This window comes from Homarus americanus, unplaced genomic scaffold (assembly GCF_018991925.1).
Source record: "Homarus americanus isolate GMGI-L3 unplaced genomic scaffold, GMGI_Hamer_2.0 scaffold2929, whole genome shotgun sequence".
In the NCBI taxonomy this organism is placed as follows: domain Eukaryota; kingdom Metazoa; phylum Arthropoda; class Malacostraca; order Decapoda; family Nephropidae; genus Homarus; species Homarus americanus.
The window spans coordinates 25,491-38,560 of record NW_024722278.1 but is presented as its reverse complement, the minus strand read 5'-3'; the positions used below and the strand labels follow the sequence as shown (position 1 = coordinate 38,560).

Genomic DNA, 13,070 nt, shown 5'->3' with positions numbered 1-13,070 from the left:
AGCCATCACAACACAATAATAAAGTTACATTTTCGCCGTTTTCCCAACACCCGCACGACCGTCTGGCGCCTTCTGACCAGGGACACAGGGACCCGATGTGTAAAGTAGTTTAATTTTTTTTTTTAACTTTAACAATTTTACTTCATAACGTAAAATTATTCGTAATTATGATATCGATTCACATTTAGATTAATATTTCCCATGCTCAATGATACTTGTAGATGAATAACAACGATAAAGATATTTAACATTTCAATGTTGTTGATCTTGGGAGATAGCTGAAATTCTCTCCCTATTGTTATTTTAATTAATATATATATATATATATATATATATATATATATATATATATATATATATATATATATATATATATACTTTTCCGTAAATAAACAATAGATAAAGTTCTTTTTTATTTCCATATGCGTTAAGATAATCTCCATTAGGGTTGTTTACTGGGTAAAACCAGTGAGAGCATCAACCCTGAGGTCAGTAGGCGTCCCACAGTGTTCAGGTGGCCTCGCCTCTACAGGTCCTTCGTCAGGGGGTTGTAGTACCTGAGGGAGGAACAGCAACTATATAACTGACTGAGGTTTTAGTAAAGGAAACTTAAAACAACGGATGGCAGATAATAGTAAACTAAACCGGTTAGACTAATGTAGGTGTTCATTTATACAAGAAAATAGATAAATAGCGATATTAGACAATAAAGCCAATACCAAAAAAATCATTTCTGCGAGAAGTAGACAGAGAAACAGACAGTCACAGTTGTGGGTCTTACTGGGAGGCTTTCTTGGCGAGAGCATCAGCCCTCTGCTTGAGGAAGGACCACTCGTCCAACATAGCGTCCAAGTTTAAGTTGAGCCAGCGCACGGACTCAAAGTCCACCTTGGTCTGGTACAGGTCACAGAACTTGGCGCATGCCCCGTCCTCCTTGTGGGCCGGGTGGATCTGCTTACACGTCTCTGTGTAACCCTTCACGTTGTCTGTGATCTGTGGGCGACACCTGTAGGTCAGGAGGTGTGGTGTGACAGGGATAATGGTTCTGCAGCATGGGGGAAGACATCTGTTTTTCAAGAATATGTGGTCTATCAGGCCACGAGGTGTTCCAGGGAGGCTTCACGTGATACATCTTTGAAGAATAGGTAAATGATGAAATAGTGCTTCTCAACCATATAAAACTACTCGATGTAACATTAGTATTATAATTATTAGAAGTAGTAATACGATAATATTAATATTATCATTATTAATGTTATTTTTAAATATGGGTTGCATAAGAAATATTTAAAACTCATATAATCATATAAAAATCATGTTACTTATACAATGGCCCACCAAAATTTTATTTTGCGTGGCTGAACCCCGTCTAGCGATCATATCCTGAACTGAAAACAATAACGATACTGGGTGACAATAATATATGAAATGAATAAAAACACGTAAGGCAGAACTATGAAAAAAGGCTCATTGGAATCAAAGAAATACCATGGTCATGAAGCCTTACATCACCTGTGTCCAGAACTACAGTATAACAACACTGATGCCAAGAATACCACATTACAGTTTTATGACACCCCCACCGTGGCACGCACCCTGTATATGTCATAGCATGTCTTGCTCTCAGACCCTGGGGCCCCACAGTTACCCTCGTCGAAGTAACACTCGATCTGGGTGTTCCTCCATTTCAGGGTCTCGTGCTCGAGGTAGACACCGTACTCGATGTAGTGTTTCAGTTGACGTGAGAGGTCCACCCACCAGCGGGAGATCTCGCCTCCCACTTGCGTGTATGAATCTGCTGCGTCCTGCGGCAGGAGAGAAGTAGGGAGTGAGGTGAGTACTGTGGGAGGTAATGTATATGTATCTTTCTTCACCTGCTTTCAGTCGTGTTTGATCTTATCTGCCCTCGTCTGGCCTTAAATTAACTTCGTCAATATTAATTTATGTAGATAAAACTACTAAATTATCCTGACTATGTCCTATTTTAAACAGTATATGATATAATTATGATTGTTAATATTCCGGAACACTATGAATCTAAATCTCCTCTTGACATTAATAAAAATTACCAAATCTTACATTATGTTAGTTTTATATTAACTATAAGCCTATAATCCTTTCTTTACCTACACAATTAAACAAGTTAAAACAATGATAATTTCCTTCGCCTTTATTTGAATTCCACTGGCATTCCAAACTTTTCCCTACTATAATCTTGTCTTTAATATATGCCCCCCCAAAAATTAACTTGTTCTATAAAATCAGATTCAGATTTGCCCAGCGAAGCGCAAAAGCATTTACAGCGCCCAACGGGGGAGCACGCGTTGTTCATGCTTGCGTTCGTGACTCGTGCATTATGGGGGTAAATGCCTGAAGGGCCACTGGTTTTATCAGCAAACTACATACATAGTGACAGAATGATGAGTGTGTTGGTAGAAGGGGGAGTTCCCGGTACAATTCATCTGTTGATGGCTAAGCGTGGCAGGTCCCTAATAATGTCAAGTGCCAGGCCTGTCACTTGGAGAAGGGATTTCTGGTCAGGGAGGGAAGAGGTGTTGGTAACGGCTGGGGACCTGTAGAAGCTCATAGTGCAAGTGAGGATGTAGTGACAGAAGGTGTGAGAATCAGGTTGACGACAAAGTTTACAAATAGTACAGCCAGGCTCAGGGTTGCCACTGTATACTCCCCCATACCTGTATCGATTTATAATTCTGAACTTTTCCTTGACCCTATTTGACCTTACCTGACTTCCACTAATATCTCTCTTACCTTGAGGATGGTGATGTGAACGCTGGCGATATCGACGAAGTCAACAGTCAAGGACCAGGGCCTCTCGGAGGCCTCCACCAGGAACCGGTTGGTGATGATGGAGGTGGTGATGGCGTCCGCTACTGTGTTCTTGTCTGGGTACGTCCCGTCGCTCACCGCGTCCGCCCGCGTGTACCTGTGAGGAGTAAGGGTAAGGAGACGTGAGGGGTCAGGGTGGAAAGAACGAGGGGTTAAGAGGAGATAGAGGTCATAGGTCAGATAGGGGGTGGAAGAGGTCAAGGTCAAGAGTAACTGTTAACACGGGATGCGGACTATGATAATGGCAGTGGTCAGGGTTAGAGGAAAGAAATTAACAAAATTATGGAATCAAGACAAATTTCGATTGAGAACAGACGAGATAATCACCACTCACTTGCTGAGGAGAGACATGAGGTCCTCCTTATAGATCTCCACCTGATGGAAGTTGTGCTCGTTAATGAACTCCCCACACATCTCTGCCACGTTATCCTTGACGTGCTCCCAGTAGTTGTCCTCGGGCTTGGGTTCCCAGGCGTTGATGATGGCCAGCAGGAGGGCGGACACTGTCGGGTAAGGCACCAGCCCTGCCAGGAATTTAGCCACGGCGAAGCCCACCGTGATCACTGACAAGAGGAAGTAATATTACTAACCGCCAGTCGTTGAGCGTCAATGGTGTGTTATGTTCTGCTACCAATAAAGCTTTACTATCAACAGTGTGTTATTCTGCGACACTAGTAATTTATTTTTTATAATCTGACCTACAGTAGTGACTCGTGAGCTTCATTATGTGACCTGGTAACCCCTATGGTATAATAGATTATCAACCAATCAGAGTAACGTCCTCATACCTCAGGGATGGCGACCACAGTCCTCCACGCTAAACGTTCTATCTCTCTGGGGACCCAGTTTTTAATTTAATTCATTCATCCCAGTCTCTGCCTTCCCCTGATCCTAATTAACCAAAGTATCTATTTTTTCTTGTTCTGTACATTTCAAGTATTTCTCTTGAATTTTTATTTAATCTTAGTACTTCTTCATTTGTTTTCATGTAACTTATTCATAACATTCAGCGATAACACCACATTTCAAAGGCCTCCAAACTCTTTCTGGTGTCTGCTGAAAGTGTCCACGGTTCTGACCCATACACCAGTCCTTGCCATATAAGTATAGTTTTTCAGGAACCTTTGTCTCAGATTAAAGGTAATATTCCTTTTCATTAGGTCTTTTAGATTAATAAATACTGTTGTTGCTTTATCTATTCCTGTTCTGATTTATTTCGTACATCTACCGTCACATTAACTTTTAGTCACTTATAACTTCTCTCAATAAGAATTCTGAATACAGCATATATTATGCATTGTTGGAGATAGAACACAGCTTGTCTTACTCCCTGTCTAACTGTGAACTAAGAAGTAAGTTCATTTACTAACACTGCAGCCTCCTGTTGCCAGTAAAAAAAATTTAAATTCTAATATATGCTTTTAATAGTCCTACCCTTTTTTCCCACTTATTTTTATTTTTTTCTGGTTCTGTACATCAGTCAAGTTGGTATAACGCTCGCCTCTTGTTCCGGATCAATTCCTGAGCGCTCCCAGATCACCCTGTTATAAATGAGTACCTAGGTTTACAACTTGGGGAAGTGAATGCCGTCGGCTTAGTATGCAGTGTGCGGTATCCGCACTGCCCCTAAGGGGAGTCGTTTTTTATAAGCCGCAATCCGTTTTATCATATTTTTCCGTCGATATATTTTCTTTCAAATTTAATTTTTAATCCATTCACTTTTAGCCAAATTTGACCTGGTGACCTTTAGGTTCAAATTTGCCCCCATAGGGGCTAGTATATTGGGCACCCTCATGACCGTATAACTTAATCTGTTGACCTCGGTAGCCTTACAATAAGTACTGACAGGAAGTTAACACTCACGTTTTCCATCAATGTCGGGTTCGTCGGGGAAGGCAGTGACATAGGCGTCGGCAGGGCTAGTGAGGGAACAGAGGGCCAGCGTCATCCCCACCACCACCGCCGCACCACACAGCCATGTGCTCTTCATCGTCCTGTGAGTGTAAAATAGGATGAGAAGAGAGACGGAAGGTAAAAGGGCTGAAGGGAGGTAGAAGGAATAAGGGAAGGTAAGCAGGGTGAAGGGAGGTGAGACGGGAGGGCACGGGAGCATGCAGAGGGTCGGTCAACAAGCTCTTACTTTTAGGATGCAGGGTAGGAGAGAAGGAGTGTGGCGGTCAGGAACAAGTGTAGGAATAGTTGTGTGTATATATATATATATATATATATATATATATATATATATATATATATATATATATATATATATATATATATATATATATTATTATCTTATAAGTTTATATATGACGAAACGAATACTAAATTCCGGCTCGATCCAGTCATGCTCACAAAGCTAGGGTCAAAGACTATCTCGTCTGGTTTCAAGTGGTCTATTCATTTAACTGTTTCTGAGTATGCCCAGTACCAATCCAGTTTCTCATCAATACTGCCCAAAGCTGAGTAAGGCGTACAACTGTGTTTGTTCTTTTAACATTTTGATTCTGTTGGGGGTGGTACAGGTGTTACCTTTTCCCTAAACGTATTTTACAACATTTCTGTAACAATACACATCATCATAACTTAGGTTTTATTGTTGTTATCGTGTAATATACGTAAATAACACTGACTTATGTTTTGTGCTGAGTAGAATCAAAGCTAACTGCCTAAGTATTGGATATACTATAGAATATATTCATCCTTGCTGTATATATTCAGTATCCCTGTTCCGCTGTTCGTGTCTTCAGATCAACATTCAAAAGAAATTATTAACCAAATCAAGACTGCGTCTAGAAATCTATATTCGATGGCTTACTTTAATTCAGCAAACTAAAATCTTCTATATAAAACCCCCAGATTTTCTTCCTCGAGACACTTAGATATTGATCAGTTATCTATAAAATCCACACATGATGATCAACGAGACAAGCGATGTAACGTTACCTTGTGTTCAACGAGAGAGAAGACTGAACCAAGCTGAGCTGAGAGGGACTCTGAGGGAGGCGTCACAAGACAAGTGGGGTGCGACCAGTGGGGGTAAGGGGGAAGTACTACCCTCTTTTACATCGTCCCTGAGAACTCGCCACCTGGCTCCCCCAATGTGGGAACATGGCACAAGGTCGAGGTGGTGTAATATAAACAGCTATACATAAGTGGGAAAATGTACACACGTCATCCATATTATGGAGATTATTTTGACATGACAAACTCTAAAAATATAACATCTTTACTAACTTAACCTTTTTAGGATATATTGTATTGTGGTTATGATTGTGGTTATAAAGGACGTCGCAAATAAACAGCAAATTTAACCTTGCAAGAACAAATTTCCAATAAGTTAAAGCAATAAAAACAAAAAAGCATCCCTGGTAAACCGTTAGTTGTGAGGTAGTAGGCAGCTACCAAACAGGGAGGTACTACCGCCTGGGAAGATATTGGAAGCATAATGTGTTGTCTAATGGTAGATCCTGCTGCCATATGTGACCAAGTCCCAGGTTGATGATCTGATTTCTGCCTCATTTACACACAATTGCAGGGTCTCAATTGTTTCTCTTACCATTGACAACACAACATACATATATGGTTTCTCACTTTTGATCTTTTTTTTCATTTTTGTAATTCTTTATGGTTCTTTACTACTACTACTACTACTACTAATATTATTATTATTACAACAGTGTTATTATTATCATTATTATTTTATTTTTAATTTTGTACTTTTATTAAAAAAATTATTTACTACTAATTATTATTATTACTACTACATTTTCGCCACCCAGGCCCAAATGTGGGTCAATGACCTGTGCCTGGGTGGGCTAATCCCAGTAAAAAAAAAAAAAAAACCACAAGGTTTTATCCCTAAAAAAGAGGCAATCACACAGGAAAAAGAGAAACAATGGAGCACCTTAGCTTTCGTCTTTATTCAAGACATCTTCAGAGGCAACTGAATTACAAGGACTGAGAGGTCAGGTCAAAAACATGACATCCACTAAGACGAAAGCCAAGGTGCTCCTTTTTTCCCCTTTTTCCTCTGTGATTTTATCAAGATTTATCTTTTCCACGCTACCAATGTGGATCTACAGGAAATTATATATATATATATATATATATATATATATATATATATATATATATATATATATATATATATATATATATATATATATATATATATATATATATATATATATATATATATATATACACAAAAGGTTTATAGTCGTTGAATGAAAGAACTATAAGCATTGCGTAATAATTAAGTAATAAATAGACCTTAGTAGTACTGTAAAACTCGTGTGACACAACAGGTGTGAGGAAGAGCACGGTCATGGCCCCCACACTCCCAAGGCCCACTTATCTACCCCCAGCAACTCCTTCAATAACCCTTTCGACTTCTGTCTCCAGCAGCAACCAGCCAATCACAGCAGAGTGGGGGAGAACACACAGCCTAGCCTAGCCTCGCCTCTCACCACTAGGTGAACTCGGCCACTACCCTTCAGCCACACTCTAGACTTGAGTCGTCTCCCAAGACCCACATCAAGGTAAAGCTTTAACCACTGGAAACAAGCATATGATGTTATTGTTGGCTCTCTTAGGTCGAATCCACTTACTGTTTACTAGTGTTTGTACACCTGCACTGTCTATATATATATATATATTGTTTGTATACCTGCTTTATCTATGTACAGTACATTGTATACTGTACATGCTTTGGACTATGATTTATTCTTTGATTATTTTCCAAACGTCAAAATAATGATAATCCACATTTTCCAATTTGAAACTTTTCTTAATTTGAAAATGTTTTGAATTCTCTTCTGTAGGTTATCTTTTATTAGTAAGAAAAGATTATAATTTCAAATAAATCAAAAAGTGATGATAAATATAAACAAATCTTTACCTACAAGAACAAACGTTCCCTCAAAGAATTGTGGTTAATGGTGGACAGGGATCTTAAGTAGACACAAAGAAACGTTTACTCTAAGAACTAATAGTTAATTGTTAGAAATATACTAATAATGATGAATATTATCACAAGTACAATATAAAATTCCTGTAATATTTCTTCGCATTCTTGATTTTTCATACCTTTTCTGTTATTTCTCTATCTTTATGTCCCTATTTCTCTCTCTCTCTCTACGTAGTGTCAGTTTCTATTAATCCTAACTCTTCTGTCTGCCTATCTCTACACACACTCGTTGAAAATATGTAGACGGGTCCAGCATTGGCATCAGTGTGAATAACTCGGTTACTGATCACAGCGCCTTTTCATCTACACTATATCCATTGCACTATCATCTACAGTACACTACCATCGATTACATGCGCTCCACCATCATCCATACTAATCCGATTATATCATCTACACCACATCCAATGCACATTTACATAATCTACACTACACTCCAATACATACAGTACACCTACTGAGCTAAACGTCAGCAGCTTCTGCAGCTCTATGAATATTAATCCTCACCAACACATTCATGCAGTGACTTGTCTACTAACAATTCTTTCGCGGCTCAGGACTATTTTTTTTACTTTTGTTATTTGTATTCTGCATCTAACGTGTTACAATGATAACAGGAGTATGCGTGTGACACTGGTGTGTGGGGCGGTGGTGCTGCTGCTGGGTGCCATCACAGCTACAGCCGGGCCTATTACAGAGACCGGCGAACACATCGATGGCAAGAGTAAGTATGACCATTAAGTTGTGATGGGGGGCATAACTGTCGATACCTCTACTATTCTATTGTCTGTTATACTTAACGCCAAGTTCACGTGGCTGACTCGAAAATATTCAGTGGGTCATGTGGCTATAAGCCATCCCTTTTTCTAGACACCACCATCGCCCTGGCCATCATACATCAGCTGATTGGCCTTATTCCTAACGAGACGGTGAAGGCGTTACTTTTCACCATCATTGACGCCCTTACCAAGAAGGACTTTGACTACTGGGGCGAAGTGAAGGATGACGTGGCGGCTCTGGTGGGGCAGTACATCAACGCCCACAACATGCACCAAGTCGAGGTCTACCAAACTGATTTGGTCTCTCTGATGGAGAGGTGAGGGCCGAGGTCTAGAAAATTTAGTTTGTTAAAAATCACTCAAAAAAAAGACTAGTCTCTCTCTCCGAGTTTTGTCAGACGAGACAGAACCGTCGGTCTCTGAAGAGTTTAATGGCTTAGCCACTTGACCTTGACGGAGATGAAAAGATTATATGACCTAACATCTCACCACACTGTTTCATCTCATCCTCCCTCCTTCACTTGGCCAGGTACAACAATGCCCCTGTGGAGAGCGACATTTACCCTGATAAGAACCATCAGGCGGCAGCGCTCTCCACCTCCATAATCACCCACCGCTACCTGATAGAGGCCGCCGAGTTGCCCCAGTCCATGATACTACACTTCGAGGACATCTCATCCATACACGTCGTCGTGCTCAAGGTGAGAAACATCTTACCTGTATAATGATCACGACTCTCACATACAACCATACAACTGTTCTCTCACACACACGCGTGCACTCGTCTACATTAAATCCTCTCGCCAGTCATTTTTTACATTTCGAAAACCTCGCTACTTGTCACGTCCAGAGAAAACAATATGAACTGTGCTATTAATATATTTATCTATTTATTCATATCCCTATCCATCCATAACTACATGAATATGTTTTCTCTTCTTACCTTTACCCCCTTCTCCTCCTCCTGCTCTCTCCTTCACTTCAGATTCTCTTTTCACCCTGACATGTCCCTCCCCTTCTTCTATCCTCCCTCACCACCAGGACGCGGCCGTGACCTATTCCTTCGAGGGTCATGAACCATCGCGCTGGTGGGTGGACCTGGACGAAGAGCTGGACCACTACATCACCTACGGGAAGAAGCTCGAGGGGAACCTACACGAATGGCGCCAGGCAATGATCTCCTGTCATGAGACTTACAATGACAACTCCCGGCCTTGGCTCGGTGCTAAATACGACACCTTCATTGTGAGTTGATAGATTGTGGTAATTTTTGTATCGTTCTGCATTCTTCTTGCTGTGTGCTGTTCTAGTTGTTTTTTCTTCTCAATGTGTGTGTGTGTGTGTAAGGAAGGTGTTTACAGGGTTTTATAAATACTTCCTCACAAAGCATTAACACCTGGTTCCTCTCTTCCACAATACCTCCAATGCCTAGTACCTGTCTCCCCCCACCAGGTGACGGACCTAGTGACGGGAGAGGTGTCAACGTGTAAACAACTGGAGGGGACACACGACTGCGAGAACCACTGCGACCTCTACAGGCAACACAAGGAGAACGAGGTGGGGATGTTCACAGCAGCCAAGGTGAACAGCGTCCTCGATACCTGGGTGGAGTTGAAGAACGTCTCCTCCCACTATGCTGGACAAGCTTCTAGGTGAGAGAGAGAGAGAGAGAGAGAGAGACCCCATTTACGTGAGTAAAGGAGGGCAAGTGGGATTGAAGGAGAAAGACACACAACCAGACCCTTTGACAAGTCATGGAGGGGGAGGAGGGGGAAAATCCACTTGGTGAATCAGGAAGACAGACAAATACAGAGACAAAATAAAATAATTGTCGCTTCCGAGCTCCAATATTGATATACCTGTAATTTTGTTTTTTACATAATGTATGCATAAACTGCCAATATATATGTTTAAAATACATAGATTTCATTGAAATGAAATGAAATGAAATGAAATGAAATATATATATATATATATACACAGGAGTATTTATTATTATTCGTAGGTTCTACAATCCACTAAAAGGGTATTAGAATGCATCAAGATCGACTAACCCATAGAGCCAAGCAGCGCATGCCTCTATGTGAAGATGTTGATGATGTGTAAGTGATGTCATCAACACTTGGACGTTGATGATGGTCATTCTTCCCAGCCGTTGATGTTGAGGGTTTATCTACGGACGCTGATGAGGTGTTGCCACAAAGAATATACGTATATATACTGTATTGAGAAAGTTAAATGTTTCTCTCTTCCTTTTTTGTAGTGGGAATATTATCATAATATAGTAATTCTTATTAACTGGAGTCACACCTGTTAATTTCCCGTTATCATTACCCCTCCTGTTACTTCCATTAAAAGTATACAATTACATTCACCACTTCCATTTTTTCTTGTTCTTGTTTACTTTTGTTTGGTCTTCCTTAATGATCCAAGTTATGTTCATCATTTCCGTTGTTATGAATAATGAAACTGAATTTTGCCAGAAAAATACATATACTCGTACAGAGTGGACAATATGACCAATATTGACATGGCTGAGCCAAGTGAGAAACCTGAGCCTTCTTAGTGGCACCTGATATACACTGTAAATTTATCTCATGAAATTATTATACGTATAACATTTAGTATCATCTGGATTACTACATGTAACAGTGTTAGTAAACATGAGGAAGTTACCACTTTTTTTTATATTTACATTATAAATACACACATTTTTCACAGTAGAGTTGATATACAGTGATCTGATAAGTGAGTGGAAGTGATAAAACCTGGGTTGTGTTAAGGTTACAGACAGTGTGAGGACCATGTCTTGACAACAAAATATATAATTATTGAGATGGTGATTTCTATCAACCTGACTATATGATACAATGGTTTCCAATGGTGCAGTAAAAAAAACTAAAAAGAAGTGTTACAAAAATATTAATACTGTACTTAAACAATAGATATCTTTCAAGAAATCACTGAAAAAAAGGAAGCGTAGTCTTTGCTCGGATGGGTAATCATTCTGCCAAATTCTAAAATAGATATGCTAGGCCTCATTATTTCCTCTAATATGTCATGGAAGCCACGCATCCTCAACATTGCTAAAGCTGCCTCCCAATAGCTGGGAATGCTGCACAGATGCCATAGCTACTTCACTCCTGAGCAGTTGCTTCAAGTATACTGTATAAGGGATTCATTCGTCCGAACTTGGAGTACTGCTCTCAATATCTCAGGTGGCTCTTCTGCTGTCCAACTGTTAGATAGGGTGGAATCAAAGGGATTTTGTCTTATTAACTCTCCTCCTTTAGTTGATAATCTCTCTTCGCCGCAATATTGTTTCACTCTATCTCTTTTACAGGTACTTTAATGGGCAATGTTCGGTGGATTTGGCATCCTGTGTACCGCCGGCAAGGCCGTGGGCTCGTAACACACGTCTTGCCCGCGGTGCCCACCGTTTCTCTGTGGATGTCGGTCACACGAGAATAACCAATTACAGTACCTCCTTCTTTCCTCACACAGCAAACCTGTGGAATGCTCTGCCTCCTTCTGTGTTTCCATACTTATGCAATCTGTCCCACTTCAAAAAGCTGATTTTCCGGCCTCTTCGTGGTGTAGATTAACACAGTACAGTGATCCCTCGGTTAACGAAATTTCAGTTAATGAATTACCTTCCATAAGAATCTTCAATTCGGTTAACGAATAAAAATTAGATTAACGAAATTCTTACGAAATTATGTCAACATGTTTTCGCTTGCTCACCAACTGGAATATTAGTCCGCCAATACAGTAATCGGTTCTAGGGCTTAAATTCGTTACCATTTGAGTAAATATTAAGAAGGTTGTACTATTCAATAATTTTCCAAGTTTTATATAAATTTTTTTAGTCATTTTAACACTTATTTAACACAATTGCAGTACAGGAAACTAGTTTTTGGTGCGCCATTCAGCCACTTGACTCACCCACAAAGGCGTCAGTTTGTATCTCTGGTCAGTGGAGGTAACATCTTGCTTGTGGCTCTCTTGAACATAAACTATTTTTACGTTTTTACAGTACAATTATTGGTCATTCTGAAATTTATTTTACATATTGACAATATATAGTGCAGTGCAGTGTTGATTTAAAGAAAATAATCTTGAATTACACCTAGTGAACTTAAAATTTTATGGGTGAAATGACATCATGAAGCATGGGGTGATTTCTCTTCCACCCCCACTTCCTTCTCTTCTCCCTTCTCCTCTACCCCCACTTCTAATTCCCATCATCATCATCAACCAGGAGCCTTCTACATACACACCTCAAAGCAAGTGTACTTAGCTGCATTTATTTTTACTTTGTATGTATGAAGATTCTTATGGAAGGTAATTCGTTAACCGAAATTTCGTTAACCGAGGCGTTCGTTAACCAAGGGATCACTGTATTTGGTTAGATTTACATATGTGATAATCAGAAAAGTTACATAAACAAACATGATTATGAAATAAAACTCCAA

The 13,070-nt window shown here is 39.9% G+C and overlaps 2 protein-coding genes across 2 annotated transcripts; one reads left to right on the top strand and one right to left on the bottom strand.

Annotated features, from left to right (window-relative positions):
• Window positions 1-400: 400 nt before the first annotated feature.
• Window positions 401-5,894, bottom strand: LOC121862701. Its single transcript, XM_042361018.1, has 7 exons — window positions 5,791-5,894; window positions 4,711-4,841; window positions 3,182-3,410; window positions 2,770-2,944; window positions 1,596-1,805; window positions 782-993; window positions 401-557 (listed from the first exon to the last, which is right to left on the bottom strand). The coding sequence occupies exons 2-7, from the start codon at window positions 4,835-4,837 to the stop codon at window positions 527-529; spliced, it is 984 nt and encodes a 327-aa protein (XP_042216952.1). The 5' UTR covers window positions 4,838-4,841; window positions 5,791-5,894; the 3' UTR covers window positions 401-526.
• Window positions 5,895-7,154: 1,260 nt separating this feature from the next.
• On the top strand, window positions 7,155-10,972 carry LOC121862700. Its single transcript, XM_042361017.1, has 7 exons — window positions 7,155-7,388; window positions 8,434-8,540; window positions 8,687-8,912; window positions 9,125-9,296; window positions 9,637-9,840; window positions 10,048-10,247; window positions 10,601-10,972. Exons 2-7 carry the CDS (start codon window positions 8,438-8,440, stop codon window positions 10,626-10,628), a joined length of 933 nt encoding a protein of 310 aa, XP_042216951.1. The 5' UTR covers window positions 7,155-7,388; window positions 8,434-8,437; the 3' UTR covers window positions 10,629-10,972.
• Window positions 10,973-13,070: the final 2,098 nt, after the last annotated feature.

Bases quoted from the DNA above. Each gene is read 5' to 3' on its own strand.
- LOC121862701 (XM_042361018.1), bottom strand. From the start codon at position 4,837: ATGAAGAGCACATGGCTGTGTGGTGCGGCGGTGGTGGTGGGGATGACG. The intron at 994-1,595 runs GTGCGTGCCACG...TGTCGCCCACAG, and splicing joins CATGCTATGACATATACAGG to ATCACAGACAACGTGAAGGG. The intron at 558-781 runs GTAAGACCCACA...TTCCTCCCTCAG, and splicing joins CTCGCCAAGAAAGCCTCCCA to GTACTACAACCCCCTGACGA.
- LOC121862700 (XM_042361017.1), top strand. From the start codon at position 8,438: ATGCGTGTGACACTGGTGTGTGGGGCGGTGGTGCTGCTGCTGGGTGCC. The intron at 8,913-9,124 runs GTGAGGGCCGAG...TCACTTGGCCAG, and splicing joins TTGGTCTCTCTGATGGAGAG to GTACAACAATGCCCCTGTGG. The intron at 10,248-10,600 runs GTGAGAGAGAGA...TATTATTCGTAG, and splicing joins TATGCTGGACAAGCTTCTAG to GTTCTACAATCCACTAAAAG.